General features: G+C 42.4%; 4 protein-coding genes across 6 annotated transcripts; 1 reads left to right on the top strand and 3 right to left on the bottom strand.

Annotated features, from left to right (window-relative positions):
* The first annotated feature begins 1,392 nt into the window (after positions 1 to 1,392).
* On the top strand, positions 1,393 to 3,281 carry LOC115751603 (protein JINGUBANG). Its single transcript, XM_030689538.2, has one exon. It carries the CDS (start codon positions 1,587 to 1,589, stop codon positions 3,012 to 3,014), a length of 1,428 nt encoding a protein of 475 aa, XP_030545398.1. The 5' UTR covers positions 1,393 to 1,586; the 3' UTR covers positions 3,015 to 3,281.
* A 603-nt stretch (positions 3,282 to 3,884) lies between these two features.
* LOC115751599 (inactive protein kinase SELMODRAFT_444075-like) lies at positions 3,885 to 9,136 on the bottom strand. 2 transcript variants are annotated; one of them, XM_030689532.2, is made up of 8 exons: positions 8,871 to 9,136; positions 8,603 to 8,739; positions 7,582 to 7,676; positions 5,815 to 6,869; positions 5,496 to 5,656; positions 5,071 to 5,147; positions 4,514 to 4,835; positions 3,885 to 4,361 (listed from the first exon to the last, which is right to left on the bottom strand). In XM_030689532.2, exons 1-8 carry the CDS (start codon positions 9,055 to 9,057, stop codon positions 4,215 to 4,217), a joined length of 2,181 nt encoding a protein of 726 aa, XP_030545392.1. In that variant the 5' UTR covers positions 9,058 to 9,136; the 3' UTR covers positions 3,885 to 4,214. The 2 variants fall into 2 exon arrangements, with proteins under 2 accessions (XP_030545392.1, XP_048130595.1); XM_048274638.1 differs by lacking the exon at positions 8,871 to 9,136 and having other exon boundaries at positions 7,566 to 7,676; positions 8,603 to 8,649.
* Positions 9,137 to 12,225: 3,089 nt separating this feature from the next.
* On the bottom strand, positions 12,226 to 15,825 carry LOC115751600 (cytochrome P450 CYP82D47-like). Of its 2 annotated transcripts, none has more exons than XM_048274819.1 (3): positions 15,149 to 15,825; positions 14,097 to 14,488; positions 12,226 to 13,044 (listed from the first exon to the last, which is right to left on the bottom strand). In XM_048274819.1, the coding sequence occupies exons 1-3, from the start codon at positions 15,684 to 15,686 to the stop codon at positions 12,415 to 12,417; spliced, it is 1,560 nt and encodes a 519-aa protein (XP_048130776.1). In that variant the 5' UTR covers positions 15,687 to 15,825; the 3' UTR covers positions 12,226 to 12,414. The 2 variants fall into 2 exon arrangements, with proteins under 2 accessions (XP_048130776.1, XP_030545396.1); XM_030689536.2 differs by having other exon boundaries at positions 14,097 to 14,500.
* A 2,305-nt stretch (positions 15,826 to 18,130) lies between these two features.
* On the bottom strand, positions 18,131 to 20,546 carry LOC115751601 (cytochrome P450 CYP82D47-like). Its single transcript, XM_030689537.2, has 3 exons — positions 19,898 to 20,546; positions 19,328 to 19,731; positions 18,131 to 18,866 (listed from the first exon to the last, which is right to left on the bottom strand). The coding sequence occupies exons 1-3, from the start codon at positions 20,433 to 20,435 to the stop codon at positions 18,237 to 18,239; spliced, it is 1,572 nt and encodes a 523-aa protein (XP_030545397.1). The 5' UTR covers positions 20,436 to 20,546; the 3' UTR covers positions 18,131 to 18,236.
* Between the last annotated feature and the right edge of the window lie 767 nt (positions 20,547 to 21,313).

A 21,313-nucleotide genomic window follows, 5' to 3' on the forward strand; every position in this document is an offset into this window, starting at 1 on the left:
CATGCAAGTTTATTCGATGGAATTCACAAAAAGACATCACAGTTTCTTATTTCATACCATACACCTTCTTGAAAAAAAAAAAAAAAAGGGCGGCGCTATTTCTACTCTCATTTTAGCTAAAACACTTCTTTTTGCTAATTAACTTACTAAAATACCATCCTTTTTATTTAATTAAATGTTTTTTTTATCATGCTAATCCACAAATCTATCTTTATTTTTAGTCGATCTTCATAAAAATGGAAAAGTAAAATTGATCACAAATGAAAAAGATTAATTTGTTAAAAGCATAATAAAATGTCGAACATATTTGTACTTGGATATGTATTAACAAAGGATAAACACATAAAGGAAAAAAAAAAATGAAATTTCGCGCTGTTCAACTCTTGATACAAAAAGAGAAATTAATATGAATTGTAAATTCAATCTCATAGCAAGTGGATCCATTTACGCAAGTTTGAAAGTGCAAAATGTGAATAGATTTTAAACCCCATCTTGCAATTCATATTAAAATGTGAAAAGCTAAAAAAAAAAAGCACAAATAAGCGATTTGTAACTTTAGAAATCTACAAGTCTATTTGAAAATTATCCAAAAGATCAAAATCTATTTGATAGTTATATTGGATTTTAAATTTCAACTTTACAATAAATTCCCTCAAATTATTTCATAAAAAACCGACAGTTAATTGTGTGTTCATAAGGTGTTATAACTAGAAATTTTTAATATTTTATATAGCTTTTCTAATTAAAATCTCATAAAATTAAGAATAACGAACTTCTCTTGAAAAGTGATAACATGATGTATTATAGAATGATTTTTTATTAGGTGTAATTTGACATTTATATTGTGAATTTGATATTTAAAAGGGAAAAGAGAAATAAAGACAGTTATGTTAGTTAAATTGATAAAAAAAAAGAAATAATAACTTGAAGAAGGAAGATAGAGAGTGGTATTTCGGTCTATCGATTGAAAAATGAGTGCCTTAGTTAAAATGAGAATAGAAAGAGCGCCGTTAAAAAAAAAAAAAAGGTAAAATATTTTTTACGAGCAAATAAAAAAAAAACTCAAGATATTGAATCAGTGCGTGTGGAAAGGGCAAAAGAAAGGTAAAGGAGGAGTCGAGGGGATGCAAGAAATAAACATTTGCCGAGAATAGGGAGAGTGGACATCAACTGTCCAATGCCCTCCAAACGTAACCGCCCCCAGCGAATAAAACTAACCGACAACGTTGTTATCGGTGTCAGACCCCGCATTGTCAGGACCCGTAAACCGTTCACCAACCGCCACTCTCGTCCCCACACGTGTCGCCCCCTTCCCAATCTCAGCCGTCCGTTCCACCCCTCCTATTTACATCCTCCCTCCCGCCCTTTACTATGATTTCATGATCTTCTCTCTCTCGGAGAAACCCCCGCCTCCATTTTCCTCCTCATCCTCTTCACTCCGTTACCTGTCATTCTTCATCGACCTTCAATCTTTTTCTTTAAAACTCTTGCCGTCTTTCGTGCCGATTTTCGCCCTCGGGTTTGCGCCGTTCCATGCCCCTTATGTGAGAGAGAGAGAGAGAGAGAGAGAGATAAAAGAGTCATATATGGCGAAAGACGAGAGAGGAGGTGGCACCATGTTCATGGAGAGCAACACCATTCCGAGGCCCAAGTTCAACATGATGCATTCCGACCCCAACATGTCGGCGATCCCAATCCCCGACGATGACTTTCCGCACCGCCACAGCAGTGTTTCCCCTGCGAGCCCCACCTTCTACGACCACAGCCGGATGAGCGGCGAGGGGTCCCCGATGATGATGTCCCCCTGGAACCAGTCCTCTCCCTTCAACAAATCTGGGTGGTCCACCGCCTCTGCAAACTACGAAGAGAACGTCCCCCAGAACAGCCTCATCGGGTCGCTTGTCCGCGAGGAGGGGCACATTTACTCTCTCGCCGCCTCAGGCGAACTCCTGTACACCGGGTCTGACAGCAAGAATATCCGCGTATGGAAGAACTTGAAGGAATTCTCCGCATTCAAGTCCAGCAGTGGGCTGGTCAAGGCCATCATCGTCGCCAATGGCAAGATCTTCACCGGCCACCAGGACGGTAAGATCCGTGTCTGGAAGATCTCCCCCAGGAACCCGAGCCAACACAAAAGAGCCGGCACGTTGCCAACTCTGAAGGATATTTTCAAGAGCTCCATCAATCCAAGCAATTACATTGAGGTGAGAAAACGCCGGAGCGCACTCTGGATAAAGCATTCCGACGCGGTCTCATGCCTTAGCCTGAACGAGGAACAGGGTTTGCTTTACTCTGCTTCATGGGACCGAACCATAAAGGTGTGGCGGATCTCGGACTCCAAGTGCCTCGAGTCGATCAGTGCCCATGATGATGCCGTAAATGCTGTCGTCGCCGGTGTAGATGACCTGGTCCTCAGTGGATCTGCAGACGGGACCGTGAAGGTGTGGAAGAGGGAGATGATCGGAAAAACCACCAAGCACACGCTTGCCGAGTCGTTGCTGAAGCAGGAGTGCGCGGTCACGTCGTTGGCCATGAATCGGGCTTGTTCCGCCGTGTACGGTGGGTCCTCTGATGGGCTGGTCAACTTCTGGGAGCGCGGGAAGCAGTTCACACATGGCGGGGTCCTAAAGGGGCACAAGCTCGCGATCCTCTGCCTCGCATCTGCAGGGAACCTGTTGTTCAGCGGGTCTGCTGACAAGACCATATGCGTGTGGAGGAGGGACGGGATGATCCACACATGCCTGTCGGTGTTGACTGGGCACACCGGACCTGTCAAGTGCTTGGCCACAGAGGAAGACCCGGAGTCTGCCAGGAAGGGCGATCAGCGGTGGATAGTGTACAGCGGGAGCCTCGACAAGTCGGTCAAGGTGTGGAGCGTGTCCGAGATGGCACCTGATCTTAATCAGATGGCCATGATGCAGCAGCAGCAGCAGGTGACTTATGATGCGGACTCGGTACCGTCGGATGGAAGCTTCTCTTCCGCTGGCCGGAACAGCCAAAACCGAAGGTACTGACCCCATCGGGGCCGGCCCTCGGATCCTGGAGAATGTCCCAAAAAGGGATTGTGATGACACCTACCTGCTGACCTATGGAAATAATTGTAGTTGGATGTGACGAGTGGGAGTTTCTACATGCTTGAGAAGGTAGAGTCTGTGAGCGTTTGCCTACCACGAGAAAGGGAAGTGGAGAACGGAGAATTCAATCCCCCTTTTTTTTAAGCCTTTGTAAGACTTTTGTTGTGAACCCACGAGGAATGATTATTAACGAACTACTATTGTTGATTTTCCGTTTTCCTTCAGAAAGTAATTATTGCAGCAAGAATTTTGAGGTTTCTCATTCAGTAAGGTTAGCCTAGGTAGCAGCAGTTGTTCAAGCAGAAGTTCCACATTCGAGGTATTCTATGCCATTTTGTCCCTGGTTCTTTGTCCGCTAATTAAAATAGAATGCATTATTTCGGTCAGAGAAGAAGGGTTAGTCAAGTTTCTATATATCACCAATCTGGATGCAGAGAAACAAAGGACTCAAAATCAGAGTAGCTTCAGCCTCTAGGAGATGAGCATTGATAAGAGTTGAAACAGAAATGGTAAAAATCTGCCGTGAATTTTTTAACATAAGTGGACAAACCAGAGAGTTACAATAAGTTTTGATCATTTGTCATCCAGGGCATGATCCACGCCTGAGGGTATTACGATTCCAGGAGACGGTAAATAACGTGAACCCTAAACGCCACCTTCAATCGCTAGTTTGCCAAGGTAATCATATTGGCAGTTTTGCAATGGATCAGGAACAAATCAAAACATAAAGGACCAAAAAACCTTGGGAAGTAGGCAAACGATGGCGAATCCCCCAAGGCAGTGAGAAGATGCGGTAGGGAAAGAATTGGATTTTTATACCTCGAAACGATGCTCTACATGAGTAGTTCCTGCAAAACTGAAAATCAGATTTACCCACTGTAGAAGTACAAAATGTGCTACATATACCTAACATCACAAAACTATTAAAAAAAAAACAAAACAAAAATCCTGAGGACTACAATGCTGTGAAGCATGCTAAGCATTGAGCAACCATTAAATGGCTATAGAGATGAGGGTTCCCAAACATGCATGTACACCATGAGTGCCCTGGCAGCATACCACAACAGCTAGAACAAGTTCTCTGTCGCTTCTCAAGAGCTAGATAAGCTGATGCAATCCTCTCAAATGCATATTTGGTTCTCAGTGGGAATGTTTCCGTGAGTGGCTTCTCATAGTTTCACGATGCATGCGAGAGCACACCCCATTTAGGTGACCGCTCCTACTACCAGCTGCATTCAGATCGAATGCTAAGGGAACGAGGGACTGTCCTTCTAGTATTCTCACAACCTGCAATGCAATTGTAAGATAATGAAGAATTCTCTTGGATTCGAAATCATGGAGAAATAATTACATGAGTGCATGTTGTGAAACAATGCTGCCTTTGATTGTGCATATTTTTTATAGGATGGAGTAATTCAATGCAACAGTGAAGTTTAAACCTTTGACATTGGAGGCCTTGATTCAGGATCTGGATGAAGACATGATAAAGCAGCATGGCTCATTACTTGCAACTGATGGCCGAAATCTTGAGATTGGTTAGAGGCCAAGCAAGGGTCTATAAATGAAGAACAGTTGGATTTGACTTCTTTCAATTCATGTGCAGCAAAGGGGACAAACAACTGAGAGAAAAAACTTTCTCCCTTGAATTGCAGCTCGATGATTCTTCGCCCTGTCATCAGCTCTAAAAGTACCACTCCAAATGCATAGACATCAACCTTTTCCGAGATTTTTCCTCCATCAACAAACTCTGGTGCAAGATATCTGAAATTAAAGGTATACATTTGACATGATCGAGTGTTCTGGATTTCAAATGATTCTCAGAATTCAAAATTTTTGAGTTGTCGCCACAATCAATACTATCAGTATACCCTACCAGAAGGCAACAACATGATATCAGCCTAAATGTATACAGCTGAAGAAAAAAAAAATTTGGGGGAAAAACAAGAGATTGCATGCACTGCATGTGGCTAAAACAAACAAGATCAGCAAAATATACCCCGAAGTTCCAATGACTAGCTCCTCTGGGCCAATCTCATTTCCAGAATACCATCTAGCAAGTCCAAAATCAGCAACCTGAATTAAAGGGAAAAAAGGAAAACAGAGTATTATCAAAATATGCATTCTTCTACATCAAATTTATTTATTGCACTATCAGTCAGAAATTTTCATAAATGGAAGCGAAAAGACTTCAGCAGAAGATCGAGACATTTCCGCATGGTTTTAAATGCTCATCAGTCATCACACATTCATGATTTCACAAGCCATATCATTGGTTAAAGCACGCAGGCACAGTATGCATCCCTGATGCATAAGAAGATGAATTATATCCTTTTGAGGGTACGTGTCATCCAGGAACATAATCCATGATAATGTTAAAGGAGGTCTAACTTTGATTGTGAGATATCTGGATCTATGCAGTACCAGAGGTTCAAAATCGTGAGTCAGGAGGATATTCTTAGGTCGCATATCTCTGTGAACGATACAGCCAACTCTACAGTCCTCATGAAGATATCTTAAGCCTCTTGCAGCACCAATAGCAATTTTGAGTCGGGACTCCCAATTTAGAGTGTTGCTTTCCCGTCCTGGCAATAACACATGATGTTGGACATTAAGAATGCAAAATTATGAGAAATGATGCGTAAACCATGACGTGTAACACTTAATGTAGGATTATACAAGGAAACCTGACTTATGAAATGAAATCAAACTTAAGCAAAAAAATTAGCACAGGAAGGCATACCATGCAAATGGAAGTCCAGGGATCCATTGCACACATACTCATAGACTAGAAGTCTCTTGCTGCCCTCGGAGCAAAATCCAATCAACAGCACAACATTCCTATGTTGCGCGCAGCTCAACAACCTCACCTCCCTACAAAAGTCAGCATCTCCTTGGGCTCCACCAAACTTCAACTGCTTCACCGCAACCACCTGTCCATTACTGAGAATCCCCCTGTGGACCAATCCAAAACCTCCTTCCGCCAGAAAATTCGGATCTGCAAATCCATCTGTTGCTTCCTCTAGTTCTGCATATGAGAACCTTCGTGGGGGTTTTCCAAAAGTTGGTGCCTTGTGTTGACATAGCGAGCATAGGGGAGGTGGCACCGAGGAAGTTCTGCCTAAAGAGACGACATCCCTTATGCTTGCATTGACAACTTGATCTGGTTGTTGGGCTTGCCTTTGCCCTAAGCTCGCAGTATTCATGTGACTCTGATTATGTCGAATAAACTTGCTAAACCATCTTCTGGAGATAATTTTATGTGTTTGTGTAGCTTTTTGATTGTTTCCAATGGGGAGATGCTTTACATCACGCATCTGATTTTGGGGAATCCAATAAACCTTACTGCTGTCAACTGATAGAGATGATGGTAAGGTTTTTGAGAGAGTCACAACCTTTTCCCCATATGATTCAAGTACTGTAAAGGGGTATTTCAACTCATTCTTTGTCAAATATGGTGAATAACATCCTTTCCTCCGTCCTTCAAAGAGTGGATTTCTTTCGTATAAGTGAAAAAAAGATCCTGCTGTGTCATAACTTGATGACAAACTTTCTCCGATAGTTCTTGTATGAGGGCTAAACAATTCAGGACTGCTGACTGGAGTAGAATGCTTCATCCTGTAGGCATTGAACTCTCCGCCATCCACGAATGGAGAAGAAGTTGCAGAATAGAAGGGGGTCTGGAGTTCATTTGAACAACCTAAATTCAATCTGAGAACTTTTGCTTGAGAACCCTTCATCACCACAATATTGCAGCGGACTTCCTCCAAGCAATGCGTCAATTCTTGCTTTAAGTTCCTGTATTTGGCAAAAGAGTTTATGACGACTGAATGTCCAACAATGCCTTTCCAGATATGGAAGGAAGAATTAAATTCACAGACTCAGGTTCTAAGTACTAAATACTAAGGTAACATGATGAGAAAACATCAAGGGAAGTTGAGTGGAACAATGATTGCAGGCTCCTGACAATTACCAAAGCAGATTTGGCCAAAAAAAGAATACCAAAGAAGAAACAAAACGTGAATGGATTGTCGATTTGCAATGTCCAACTGCTTTTCAATGCATTGCAAGTTTGACATGAAAATTCACAGCATTGAGCGTGAGCTGAAATTCATTGGCGTCTACCAGTAGAAGTGGCAACAGCATCTATTAGGTAAGAGAATGGCACATGTCAATAACTCCATGAACAGTCCAAACAGAGAGAACTAGAGAATGCTCTGCTTAGAGTACCAATGAGAAAAACTACTCATCTACAACCAATTCCCCTTTGGGAGCACTAACACTATGGAACTACTCTAGAGGAATCTCCTCATGAGCCCTAAAAAGTTTATTAAGCTTAAAATGACAAACTATAAATCTAATTAAGATGCAGGAGGTGACATGTATGCTTCCCAATTCAGATTAGCAGATATAAGGGTAAAAAGTCAAACAAAGGTAAAAGTCATACCAAATAAAGACAATTTGTATTGATACAGTCCAAGGAAACAATAATACATTTATATTAAATTACTTGTCCAGTATGACCCAGTTGGCCCCACATTTGCGTGCTTCGTCCGCCACCACACCACCAGGTTTATCAGAAACCACCTTTATCCTCACTCTAACCTGTAACCAAGCTTTCATTAGCATCTCATGATTTTGACTATCAAAACAGACTAATGGCTGCTAAATTGAGGATGTACTGTTACATGAAGCTTTGACTTCATTGTTTGAGAAAGCTAAAAGCAACATCCACCATAGCAGAGGACCCATCAACCATTTCATTTTCAAACGACTACGGCAAAAGTTTTGATTAAAGCAACAAGTTGGAAAAGAAAGCGTATACCGACCCAGTTTCATTTTCAAACAACCAAGGCAAAAAAGTTCAACAAAGCATCAATCTGGAAAAAGAAAGTGACTTCCAATACAGCAAAGCCAGCTTTTGCTTTTTAGGCTCGAAGATGGTAGGAATGTTCAAATTTTCGGCAGGAACATCACTAATGCATAGTGAACCACACGTTCCAAAAAATTCACCGTGCCCCATTTTTGACCAGAAACTGAGGAAACGTTAAAAGGAAGGCTGTAATGTGGATGAGCGTGATTGGACCATACAAATCATTTTGATCAACAAATCTTTTGCTTTTGAAAAGGGGGAAACAGGAAATCAGATATGCGGGGCCTCAACCAAATTACCAAACTATATTAATAAAAAAAGCAATCACATGCTAATCATTTATGGAATCATCCAATTCTCCGACTCCGACGCCTCAAGCAAGCCCCAGAGACACGATCCACATTGGCGATTGCACTCACTATAAGATTCCATATTTCGCCAGCACGACAACAGCGTATAATAACAGACGATTGCTGTCTTAACAAGCCAAAGCAACCGGCCTTCACGACACTGCAGAGAAAGCGACCGAACTACGTCGTTTGACGGGTCAAACTAACTTCAAACCGATTCTCCAAGTACTAGCTAGATAGTAGAGGACGAAAGTCGCGATTAAAGCCGCGACGTGGCAAAAACTCACAAGTTCGAGTCCCTGACTGACCTCGACTTGATCGCGAAACTGCATAACCATCAGAGAACACGAGTCGGAGATCCGAGAAATCCGATCCAGCAGCTCGTCTCGGTTGCTGGCCCCGCCATCCCCGGTCGTTCTCGCGAAATTCCACAGCCTAATTCGACCTTCAACCACGCGACACAACACAGGCACACACGACGGACGCGTCAGGCCGCAATTAGCCGCTCCAAAGCGCGAGCGGAACCAATCATCCAGAAAAGACTAGACTTTGCCCATGGGGGGAGATGTGACTAACCCGGTCGTTTGCACGCGAAGATGGCGAGCAAGGTGACGTTGTCGCCGGGTTGAACAACGTGGGAGAGAGCCCACGCTAGCGCAGCCTTAGATACGACCTTCTCCGCTCTGACGGCGACGACGACCTTCTCCCGCCCCGTCCTGGCGGCGCGTTGGCTTAGAGCCCCGTCGTGTCCCGGTGCCGACATTCCTACTTGTCGGAAAACGTTTAGCCCGCGAAGTGGAACTGAAGAGCGTAAACTAGAGAGAGAGAGAGAGAGAACATTAATTGGTCTGGTTGTGGTCGTTATTTGGTATTTCAAATGTAGTAAGACTAAACCGCGGTTACGTGACCGTGGTTAAGTGGGCTTTGGGATTTAGTAGGGCCCATTTGAATTATTAATTTATCAATGCACGAAAATCGTTGCGGTTATAATGTTAATGATTGGAATATTCCGGAAAACAGGAAAAAATAATCGGAATTATGTGTGTAAACAATTTGAGATTTAGAGCCGAGGAAGTACTTTGAGTGACGTGGAATTGGGTGACCAGAAAGAGGCCATGAACGAGATTCCTCCTACCGCAGCTATAATACACAAAGAACGATGCGGGTCTATAGATTAGATCATACTAAGTAATGAATATGACCCCCTTATCTATATGCCAATTTACAATCTTACTATATTACTCATTTTTAGATGATGTTTGTTTATACCCAGTATTACTTTAGGGTTTAATACCACACACACATTAAAAAAAAAAAAATCAAACTAGTACACATGTGGCAAATTCACCTCAAACTAATTTTTCAATAACGAAAAACCCCAAGCTGGTACAACCGTGACAAATTTATCGTCCGTTAGTTTCCGTCGAATTGGGTGAACATCACAAAAAATTCTAAACCGATACACATGTGACAAACGGAGGATAAAAACCTTAAACTAGCACACCCCGTCAAGCGCCACAGGTTATTCATCTCGTAATTTGACGGTAAAATTTAACATAAATTGATAGAGGATAAATTTGTTACAAGTGTATTGATACGGAGTTACTCGTCGTATTAACCTTATTACTCGTGAAGAAAGAGGCATAATTTGAGTGGGAGGGGCAAAGCCCGACCAATGTAAGTACAGAAGCAAACTCTCGTGCAGAGGAAAAATGAATCGAGGGCAGAATTGCCAAAGGGAGGGGCCCCTTTTTTTGGGGGTCCCGGTCGGTTCGACGGTGGAGATTATATTGATAAGAATGGCTAACGAGACAAGGGAAATATTTTCTGATCCTAGCCACATGCCTCCAGCTGCTTCTCATGTCCTGTCCAATCTTGTAAGCAGATATTCTAGCCTGTTTGTCCATTTTCGGAACAGTGGTTGGTGCTCCTAGATTGAATCGATTAACTTAAGTAAACCAAAATAACAAAACAATGTCAGAAAAAAAAAAAGAGGAAAAATTTTCCATAAATCCATCCTCGTTTTTATGCCACACATATCAAACACCGCTGATATGTTTTCGAATCCCACCTAAGAACATACCTACTTTCAAGGTCCCACTTCAATTGGCATCGGGGTTTGCTTTTCCCTTTACGAGGATCAAACGTTTTCTTTTCAAAAAATTTCAAGGGATTCGAAGTGCTCTTATTTTCTTAAATAAAGGTCCCGAGCGAATATTATTTTAAATAAATGCTTGAAATGGTCATGTAGTCTCAAAAAAAAGGGCATGGCATAAGGGGCATTTTCGTCATTCCTCATTTTGATTTTTTTCCTTTTTCTATTTTTTTTTTAAAATAAAATAAAAAAACACAAATAAGTGGGAGAGCTGCCCCTCCCTTTATTTAATTTTTAAGAAAAAAGAAAAAGAAAAAGACAAATAAAAAAGAAAAAAATCAAATAAAGAGAAATGACGAAAATGCCCTTGAAACCAAACTAGTTTTTGAGACTTCATAACCATTTCAGGCTCTTATTTGACATAATATTCACTTTAGATCCTTGTTTGAAAAAATGAGGGCGCTTCGGGCTCTTATTTAAAACAAGCTTTGGTTGGAACCCTTATTTGAGAAAATGAGAACACTTTGGGAGCTTATTTGGAATTTTCCCTTTTCTTTCCGAATTCAACCATCTGCTGTCCCAAGTAGATCCATCCCAAGACCCATCTAACAAAAGACCCAAACCGAACCCAAGCTCATCCCCTCCTCCTCGGTGATGCCCACGACCGTCGTTAGAGCCTTGAGCTAAGCCATTGCCTCGTCGCTGGTAGCGACCCTCAACTGCACTCTTTTTCTCCCTCCATCCTCAACTTTTCTGTCACCACCAGGGGTGTAGTTGAGCCGAGCCGAGTCTATACCTTGCGAAGCTTGCCTTCGACCCAACTTATATGTGCAATGCTCGAAACTTGGCTTGAACTTGATTGAGTATTAATTTTCTTGCTTGAGCTCGACTTGATTAGAAATTCGATAGCTCGACTCGATCTCTAACATTTGACTTATAAAATGAAACTCAAATCGAGCTTTATAAGCTCCATTATCATGTAATTTTCATTATCTCGCACGAGCTTATTTACAGGATCGAGCTTGACTAGACAAAATGGTCACATAGTTTGAACGATAGCCCCGACTCCAAGAATTGACGAGTCAATCTTGAGTGTACTCACGAGTAATTTGATTCGGTTTCACCCTATTTGTCACTGCCGCTCTCTCTCACACACACATTTCTCAGCCCAACACTCGAACGGCTTGATGCTGGATATAGTCTAAGCTGGACGCCCCAATCAATCTCCACCAAGGCATGGAGGTCGATTTGATTTCGATCAAGCTCAACCCCTCGCCTAGCAAAGCAAACGTGTGATGTGTTCATGGGTAGATTGGTCTTTTTAGTCTGCAGATTTTATTTGGAGACTCAAAATGCATGTATCCAAAACTCAATATGCAAATTGACGGGAGAAATTACAAAAAAGCCTAAGATCGATTTTAATTGTGCTAGTTCAATTCTTAAGCTTTTTTTTTTTTTTGGTCAATTCAATCCCAAATCTTTTTCACTTGTGTTAATTCAATCCATCCAGCCAATTTTAATCAAAAATCGTCGATGTAGACTCTGACCGTCCTATGTTTTTTTTTTTCCCTTTTTTTTATGACATTTCAATATGACCGGTGAGATCGCCGGCCGGGTGAGGCTCGATCTCGCCGTCACTAGGAGAGTTCGGCCTTGCCCAGCCCATCTGATAATGATGTTTATGGCTAAATGAGATTGAATGGTCAGATCTTATTGATGATAGTGAGGAAAGTAGGGACAAGCAGAGCGGAGGGGGGGGGGAGGTGTTGGGGAAGAGATGCATTGCAATCATCCGAGGGATGATAATGATGATGTTGATGGCAATATGAGATTGGATGGTAAGATCTTATTCACGACGGCTATACCTGTAGGATTGGCATATGGGAAAGGAAAGTATGACCGGGTCCGTCCATACATGACCGGTCACACAGTAATACAGTATGCATGGAAGTGGTAAACGATAGTAATGACATCCGCCATCGCAATTCAATCTCGAACGCATCAGCCTTTTCATGCAACTCCTGATTATCTCGATTGATAGAGCTCGTCCGGTAATCTCGGCATGAGTATAACTTCGAGCGGGGTCGCCTTTATAGTCGTCAGCCCGAAACTCTCGGACATATCCACCGGCGAATCGCCTGAGGTTGATATCTCGAACGCATGCAGGAACCTAGCCAGCAGAAAATGCACCGTCCGGAGCCCGAAAGATATCCCAGGACAGATTCTCCTGCCGCCTCCAAATGGCAGGAGCTCAAAGTTGGAGTCCGTCACGTCCACGTCCTTATGGCTGCTCAAGAACCTCTCGGGCCTGAACTCCAGCGGATCGGACCATGTTCCAGGGTCGATGTGGATTTTCGAGATGTTCACGATCAACCTCGTGCCCTTGGGCACGTGGTACTCGCCGATGGTGCAGTCCTCGGTGAAGAGGCGCGGCGGAGAGAGTGAGACTGGCGGCTGTAGACGGAGGGTCTCCTTCACTATGGCTTGGAGATAGGTTAGGCTGGCGATGTCCGCTGCTTTCACACGCCTCCGGTTGCCAATCCTAGCGTCGAGCTCTTCTTGAGCTTTCTTCAGGATGGGAAGGTTGTTAAGCAACAGGGAGATTGCCCATGTCAGGGTAACCATCGTGGTATCGCTGCCTCCTGCAATCATCGCCTTTAAATACGAGAAACGCATATTCCTCGTCAAATTCGATTTCCACTTGAGAATCGGCCTTGAAAAATAAAGATAACATCAAACAAGATAAAGTAGGTTTTGATATTGAACCGGTTCAAACCGTTTGTACTTGATAACTGGCCTTGAAACCAGTTCAAATTCGATTTCCACTTGAGAATCGGCCTTGAAACTGATTCCAAACCTCTCCAATAACGATTGTACAAAGCTAATCTTTGGAAGAATCCACCGGTTCTCCGTATAAGAACAGGAATTGAATTGGTGAAAGTCGGTTCTCGAATTTTTTTACTTAATTAGAAATCGAACCGATCATGGTGTGGACGGGCTTGGAATCAATTTGGTTCATTTCCCAACTGGAGCCGGCCCGAAATTTCACCGTCAAAATTTAGTCCTCTAACTTGATGAGCAGCCTTTATAATCGAGTGCTCAAGCTCAAGCCTTTTTTTTATTTCCGTTCAAATTGGGTTCTCTAACTTACTCGATTTCCAATCTATGTACTTCTTGAATTGTGAAACTTAACTATGTCAATGTTGTTGTTCAATGTGGGCATTTTCTATAATATAGAATAACAGCGACGAAAGTGCTTTTGTTTTTCACCAATCAAAGAAAATAGAAAAAAACTTTTTTTTTTTTTTTTTTGTTGCAAAGTAATGTCTTTATATATACTTTAGTTCCTACTGGACAAAATCTTCAGAACAACAAAATATTTTGTCCCTTTTTCTGTATATTACATTAACCGCATTAACCGACCAGATTAAACACAATTGAATATATAATTAAAAAGGACTTAACGATAAAAATCAAGTGAGTTAGAGGACCTAATTGGCACCAAAAGAAGTTTAAGGACCCACTTAGAAAAAAAAACTGCACAAATTAGAGGACTTAAATTTGGACTTCATCTTTACGAAAATAAAGATAATCCCAATATAAGATATAAGTAATGACTGGATAAGAATTGTACATTCATTAGGAAGCTTCATATAAGTAATTATTCTATCAAAGACTGCTTTTGGAGGGAGGAAACAAAAACTTACCAAGCATGTAGATTTTATAATGGTGTCAGAATCATAACCTCCGATTTCCTCGTCGTTAAGGACCGAAAGCATTACGTCCATGAAATCTCTCTCACCGTTGGTCTCACCTGAATCCTTACTATTACTCTTGCGTTCCTCTAACCAGCCACCCAAAATTTTTTCTAGTTCTTCTGCGGTCCTCTTCATGGCCTTCACATGTCCACCTAAGTCGAGCCACCTCAAGAAAGGAAGAGCGTCCGCCGCTAAAAACATCCCCAGGAAGTGGAAGAAGTCTCGTAGGGCCTCGTGGCACCGCTGCTCCTCTTCCTTGTCCGTCCCAGGGTAGCGCTTTCCGGCCACGATTTTGATGATCACGTTGAGAGTCAACTTTGCAAACCACTGTTTCAAGTCGACTGTGACACGGCCTGATGAATCAGAATGTACTCAGATGTCATGCCAAATCGAAATTTCGATTATTCTCATGAGCTGGAAGAATTAAGGAACCGTGCACTCAATCTCGGACAATACTTCATTGATCTCGTGTCATTCTATGTAGTTTCTTTTTGGGCAAGAGAGCTCATGGTCTATCTATTAGTTTGTCTATATATCTCAAATAGCATCTCTAAAGCCGCGAACTAAGACAATCAATTTGGGACGAATTTGATATCTTAAGTGTAAATCTAATGAGGTGTTTAATCGAATTAACCAATCTTTACGAGAAAACTGACCCAAAAAAAAAAAAAATCTTTACCAGAATCCCTCATGTATGGCAAATCTGATGCATCAGTCGATGAATTCAACGTGGACAGAAATTCGTGTTTATAGTATGTTCGTAGTATCTTCCGGGAAATTACTTCTCGCGGGCTGAGGACGGCATGCTTGACTGGCTCTTAATCTAGAGAGCGTACTGTAATTTTAAATTTGAAATTTGATCATTTTCACGATCTTATACTATGAAAACAACCAATGTTTACCGAAAAAGAAAGATTACTAAGACGACCATGAAGAGGCCTGTCATCAAGAGCCACCAAAACCACATATTTAATGGCCGTCAGTATCGGAAGAAGCATAACCTGAATCATCCTTGTTCTCAATACAGAGCTCGTGTAGCTCTCGAATGGCCACGTCCGCTTCTGAGGCCAGAATAGGGTTGAGCAATGACTCGACCCTCCGGTTCGTGAGCAGTTCCATGGTGACCATCTTCCTCACCTCGCGCCAGTACGAGCCATAAGCCGCGAATGCGAACATGGCGTAGTCGTAGGCCAGGATCTTTGGGGCCAAGAGCCTTGGCCGAGTGGACAACGCAAGGTCGTTCTTGGTGAAACATTCCTTGGCCATCTTGGAACTGCTCACCACTAGGGCTGGGAACATCCCGAGCCTGATGGTGAAGATGGGTCCGTACTCGTCGGCCATGGACGCCAAGGTCTTGTGGGGAAGCTTCGATTTCGCCAGCACCAGCAAGTGACCTATGAGGGGCCATGAGCCAGCGGCTTCTGGAGGGGTTTTGAGCTTGCTAGACGATCTCGATTTGAATAAGACAAGGATTGATAGGAAGAAGATGGCTCGGATTATTCCGGACAAGTGCGATAGGTCTTGCAGCATAGAGTCCATTTTTGCTGCATATAATGTGTAGGAGCACCGAGGAAAAAGGATGTGATGCACTTGTGAGGGCTTCTAGCTCCAAATTTATTGCAAAAGACGGATTGAAAATTTGTGGCTGAGGACATTTTGTCCTCGTCGTTATCCTTGGGTGGTTGAAACCTAGGACGATAAGGTTTGTACGGATCTATGAGTGTCCTTTTCGAATTTTATCACAAGTGGGTTACTCTAAACATATTATCTTGACAAGAAATGTAAGACGTGTCTGCTTAAGTGTTTTAAGAGTGTTTGTCTTCCTTGTTGAAGGGTTTAGATCTGGATCACCATGATTGTATTATACGAACCAACGACTAGGGCTATATACAGTTCGGGTATCGGTTCGTCGATAAAATTACGAATTGTGAATCTTGACGTTATGTGCATTTCGTTTATTTGTGCATTGCTTTTGCTTGTGGGTTCGTCCAACCTTGAAGTTGTAATTGGGAGCCGCCCATGGGTGAAGTTGTAATTGCAATCTTTTTCAAAAATATATTTGTTTTTCTTATAGTCAGATTAGGAAAGGAACCCTTCTTACGAATTGGTTATCTAATTCTCGCCGGTCCCTACGGGACATAGCAATTCAACGACTTTGTTGCTCTCTCGGATTGCTTATTGAATCAAATAATTCTCATTCGACAAATTAGGAAGAACAAACAGAGAAAAAATAAAATATACTAGGATAGCCGGTAAGGGCTTATTTGGATCGAGACATTTCACCTGTACCTGATAAAACATTGGTGGATTTTTTGCACGTCATACTTTTTAGAACTTTTCTTCAATTAAAAGGTAAAGCATGGATCGATGAATATCACGCATTTTGATCGTGGGCTTATATCTCTCGTTGTGCGCTTTTTGTCTAGTCAAGTATCATCAACGACATATATTAGTCATCTATGATCGTTCCTAGGAAGAGCCATTACTCGGACAATTGCTATGTAGAGTTTGACTTCATTTCGAGCAGAGTTTGTCGGCCAGTGATGACTGAATTGTTATGTCAATCATTTTCTGTGACAATAGATCGGAAGAATTACATTGGTAGAATAAAAAAGTTCAAAACTGAATTATCATCCATACAATAAGTTTATTATTGATCGGGTGATTTCCCGTCACATTCAACTCTCACTTGGAGCTAATTAAATAGGTCAAACTAGCCTGCTGCAAATGTGGTCTTAGCTCAAAACATTCACTTGGAACTAATTAAAGCACTTTGCCTAAAGTAGACCAGATAACTTTTGTGAACTAGCCTGACACTTCCTATGCTCAGTCAAAAATGGCAAACCCGTTCTGACTTATCTAGAACAGTTCTTCGTGGATTCTAAAGTAACAATTTGAATTTGCATCAAATCGATCTAGGGCTGAGTCTTCGTTTCCAAAATACGTGGAGTACTGTCACTAGCGTGAACTTTCCCTATAACCTGGTCCATTTAGACTTGGCAATTTTACCAAATCCCAATTTGTTCACTTTCTAAACTTAGTTCCTTTCAAGTATATTGACGTACTCATATTAAAGAAATTGTTCTTCTTCTATTTGGTCCGTTCAAGCCCCCCCGAAGGTCCCATATCCCTCGCTTGTTCGCCAAAATACAAATGTCTTTCCAACATTGACACTTTTCACTCAGTACCCCTTTCTTCATTTACAAACTAAGGAAGCCCTTCACTAGCACAAACGTCATGGTATTAACATTAATGTATATGAACTTGTGTATATAGATTATATTAAATCCCCACGCTCGAATTTACATATTAGCTTACACATCATGTCTTACCACTTTCAAAATACATCAAGAAAATTTCCTCAACACCTTGAACTACATTGGTCGTCCAGGTTTAGATGAATTAGCTCCTTGCTTACTTGTTAATCATGTTGAAGTCGTTTCCATGAGGTTTTGGGTGTAATCTTGGCTTTACGTGCAATGTCATTCGTGAACTTTTAATTTATTTCATATAGTCCATGAGCTTTAAGCCAACATGCGGTGTCGTTCCTGGACTTTTAATTTATTTACAGTGGTCCCTAAATTATCGATCCGTGTTCAATTTAGTTCCTCAATTATATGAAACTGAACTTAAATTAATAAAAGGATAACATTTGATAGTTTCATATAGTTTAAAGATTCGATTGAACATTTATCAAAAGTTGAGGGATCACTTTGAGCAAACTAAAAGTTCGGGGATGATATTATACATTGAGCTAAAATATAAGGATTACATTGAACAAATTAAAAGTATAGATAGAGAGGACATTACACGTTTGGTCAAAATACATTGACCATTTGTCTAATTTCCCTTTTCAAAAGCTACCAAAACCATACCCACTTTTCGGGAGCTAATCTAGCTGAGTATTAACATTCTCGAGCTTGTGTGTGTATCTAACTCTTGACTAATTGACATCGCAATGCAATCGCCAACTCGAAAGCCTCTTCATGCAAGTGATGTCTTTTAAGAGCCAGACGTGGAGAGAGTGCACAACGCGGTCCTTTAATTGTACATTTCGGAGAGCTTTCCTTTCCGCATATAGACTCTCCATCACCTCCATCGATAGAGCTCCTGAGTTAATCTCGGTCTGAGCACAACCTCAAGTGGGGTCGCCTTCAAGTTCGTCAGCCCGAATATCTCAGACATGTCCACCGGCGAATCGTCCACGGTCGATATCTCGAACGCATGTAGGAACCGAGCCAAAAGGAAATGCACCATCTCGAGCCCGAAGTTCATCCCGGGACAGATTCGTCTGCCGCATCCGAATGGCAGGAGTGCGAAGTTGGAGTCCTTCACATCGACATCCTTATGGCTGCTCAAGAACCTCTCGGGCCTAAACTCCAATGGATCAGGCCATTCCCTAGGGTCGGTCTGGATTTTCCAGATGTTCAAGATCAGCCGCGTGCCCTTGGGCACGTGGTACTCGCCGACAGTGCAACCCTCGGTGAAGAGGCGCGGCGCCGAGAGTGGGGCCGCCGGGTGTAAACGGAGAGTCTCCTTCACTACGGCTTGGAGGTAGGTTAGGCTGGCGATGTCCGCTTGTTTCACATGCCTCTGCTTGCCGATCTGAGCGTCAAGCTCTTCTTGAGCTTTCTTCAGGAGGGGAAGGTTGTTCAGCAACAGGGAGATTGCCCATGTCAGGGTTACCATAGAGGAATCACTGCCTCCTGCAATCATCGCCTTTAGAGAAAAACAAACATGTTTTCCTTGTCAGAAGTGAGATAAGAACATTAACCACAATACCAATCTAATTTCACGTGCCCTTCCACTTTTTTTTGGCCTTTTCTCACTTCATGGGCAACAAAAATGTTGGTCCAAATCTGGTCCAATAACGAAAAAGGAGAAGCGTAATACGTAATTGAGTCCAAATTTAGTCCCACATCTGCTGCCCGTGATTGGAAGATGTTCAAAAGGCACGCTGACATTAGTTTAAAAATCAAAACAAGCCCACAATACTATGTAAGAAATAACTTTAGTCTAACTCCAGTCCCTCTGATTTGAGCAGCTTTCTGCTTTTTTTTTTTACACTAGTCATTCTTCGCAAAACGGAGTCTAAATCTATTGACAATAATTGATGAGTGGGCAACTAGTATTATGAAGAAGAAAAGACTGCTGTAACGGGAAGTGAAGAAAAAAATTACCAAGCATGTAGCTTTTATAACCGTGTCAGCATCATAACCTCCGATTTCGTCATCGTTAAAGACCGAAAGCATGACGTCCATGAAATCTCTACCACCATTCGTCTCTCTCAAATCCTTACTATTGCTCTTGTGTTCCTCTAACCAACCACCTACAATTTTGTCTAGTTCTTCTGCAGTCCTCTTCATGGCCTTCTCATGTCCACCTAGGTCCAGCCACTTGAGGAAAGGAAGAGCGTCCGCCGCTATAAACGTCCCCAATAGGCGGAAGAACTCACGCAACGCCTTTTGGCACCGCTGTTCCTCTTCCTCGTCCGCTGCACTGTAGCACTTTCCGGCCACGATTCTGAGGATCACGTTCAGAGTCAACTTTGCGAACCACTGCTTCAAGTCGACTGTGACATGGCCTGATGAATCAGAATGAACTCAGATGTTATGTTAAACTCAAGATTTGATTATTCTCTGTGTTCACCGGAAAAAAGAAAAATAATTGAAACAACCAAGGAAAGGCATGCATATCGTCAAGATCCACCAAAACCACATAGTGAATGACCATTAGTATCAGGAGAATACCTGAATCATCCTTGTTCTCAATCCAAAGCTCGTGCAGCTCTTGAATGGCCACGTCCGCTTCTGCGGCCTGGACAGGGTTGAGCTGCGAGTTGACCCTCCGGCTCGAGAGCAGCTCCAAGGTGACCATCTTCCTCACCTCGCGCCAGTACAGGCCGTAAGGCGCGAACGGGAACATGGCGAAGGAGTAGCCCAGGATCTTCTGGGCCAATTGCCGTGGCCGAGTGGACAACGCGATGTCGTTCTTGGTGAAACACTCCTTGGCCATCTCGGAACCGCTCACCACCAGGGCTGGGAACACACCGAGCCGGATGGTGAAGATGGGTCCGTACTGGTCGGCCATGGACGCCAAGGTCTTGTGGGGAAGCTCAGATTTGGCTAGGATGGGCAAGTGGCCTATGACGGGCCATGCCCCTGCGGCTTCCGGTGGTGTTCTGAGCTTGCTGGATGATGTCGATTTGAACAATCCAAAGATTGATAGGATGACGATGGCTAGGATTATTCCGGTCAGGCAGGATAGGTCTTGAAGCAGAGAGTCCATTTTTGCTGCGTATAACGTGCAGAAGCACCGAGGAGAAAGGTTGCGATGCGCTCGAGGGTTTCAACACGCTCCAAACTCACTGCAAAAGACAAAGAAAAACATTGAAAATTCGTGGCTATGTGTTTTCCAATCCACTTTGATTATGTTGTCGTTTAGTGGCTTAGGATAACATGATTTGCAAGTGGTAAGCGTGTTTGTCTTTTTAATTTAAAGGTTAAGTCTGAATTATCATATTTGTGCCTTTTTTTTTTAACGATCTCCAAGAACATAAACCCTGTGTATTTCATATAATTATGTAGTATCGGTGAAATGTGAAACCGCCACATTCCAAGAAGATTAGTGGGTACTAAAAAAATCTCGAATATTCTATTAATACAATACGATACGTATCTAATTGGATATATCAATATGTTGCTGATATCATCACTACATACTTATGCATGTTTTTCTACTTGGTACGCATACATATGCATGTATGTACCTCCGAACATACACTTAAATAAGTTTCGTATCCTGTTCCCCAGATATGACAGAGTTGGAATCAGATTCGTTTGTTTGGGCATTTGTCGCTTGTCTCGAAGAGACAAGTCCAAGAATAAGACACACGTCCTTTTATCTTTTTCTTCTCGATTCGCGGTTTGAAAATTCAGCGCAGGGCGGCTCCGCTGATCCCAATTCCACGGGTGGGCCCACACGTGGTTGTCGGCCGGGAGAGGATGGGTGGGGTCCAGCTCGGCCCACCTGCACGACTTTTAATGGGCTCATCTTGGGCATTCCACAAGTACTAAAGAAAATTTCTGACAAAAAAAAAATGTCCTTATCAAATGACTAATCTCATTCATTTGTAAATTTCTTGGTTGTCGTCTTTCGTTTTATCA

Source organism: Rhodamnia argentea, chromosome 2 (genome assembly GCF_020921035.1).
Source record: "Rhodamnia argentea isolate NSW1041297 chromosome 2, ASM2092103v1, whole genome shotgun sequence".
In the NCBI taxonomy this organism is placed as follows: Eukaryota; Viridiplantae; Streptophyta; class Magnoliopsida; order Myrtales; family Myrtaceae; genus Rhodamnia; species Rhodamnia argentea.

Coding starts and splice junctions, on each gene's coding strand:
- LOC115751603 (XM_030689538.2), top strand. CDS start 1,587: ATGGCGAAAGACGAGAGAGGAGGTGGCACCATGTTCATGGAGAGCAAC.
- LOC115751599 (XM_030689532.2), bottom strand. CDS start 9,057: ATGTCGGCACCGGGACACGACGGGGCTCTAAGCCAACGCGCCGCCAGG. Junction 5,657..5,814: donor CCTGGACTTCCATTTGCATG/GTATGCCTTCCT, acceptor TGTTATTGCCAG/GACGGGAAAGCAACACTCTA. Junction 4,836..5,070: donor CTAGTCATTGGAACTTCGGG/GTATATTTTGCT, acceptor CTTTAATTTCAG/ATATCTTGCACCAGAGTTTG.
- LOC115751600 (XM_030689536.2), bottom strand. CDS start 15,686: ATGGACTCTATGCTGCAAGACCTATCGCACTTGTCCGGAATAATCCGA. Junction 14,501..15,148: donor TGAGAACAAGGATGATTCAG/GTTATGCTTCTT, acceptor CTGATTCATCAG/GCCGTGTCACAGTCGACTTG. Junction 13,045..14,096: donor TTATAAAATCTACATGCTTG/GTAAGTTTTTGT, acceptor TCGTATTTAAAG/GCGATGATTGCAGGAGGCAG.
- LOC115751601 (XM_030689537.2), bottom strand. CDS start 20,435: ATGGACTCTCTGCTTCAAGACCTATCCTGCCTGACCGGAATAATCCTA. Junction 19,732..19,897: donor TGAGAACAAGGATGATTCAG/GTATTCTCCTGA, acceptor CTGATTCATCAG/GCCATGTCACAGTCGACTTG. Junction 18,867..19,327: donor TTATAAAAGCTACATGCTTG/GTAATTTTTTTC, acceptor TTTTCTCTAAAG/GCGATGATTGCAGGAGGCAG.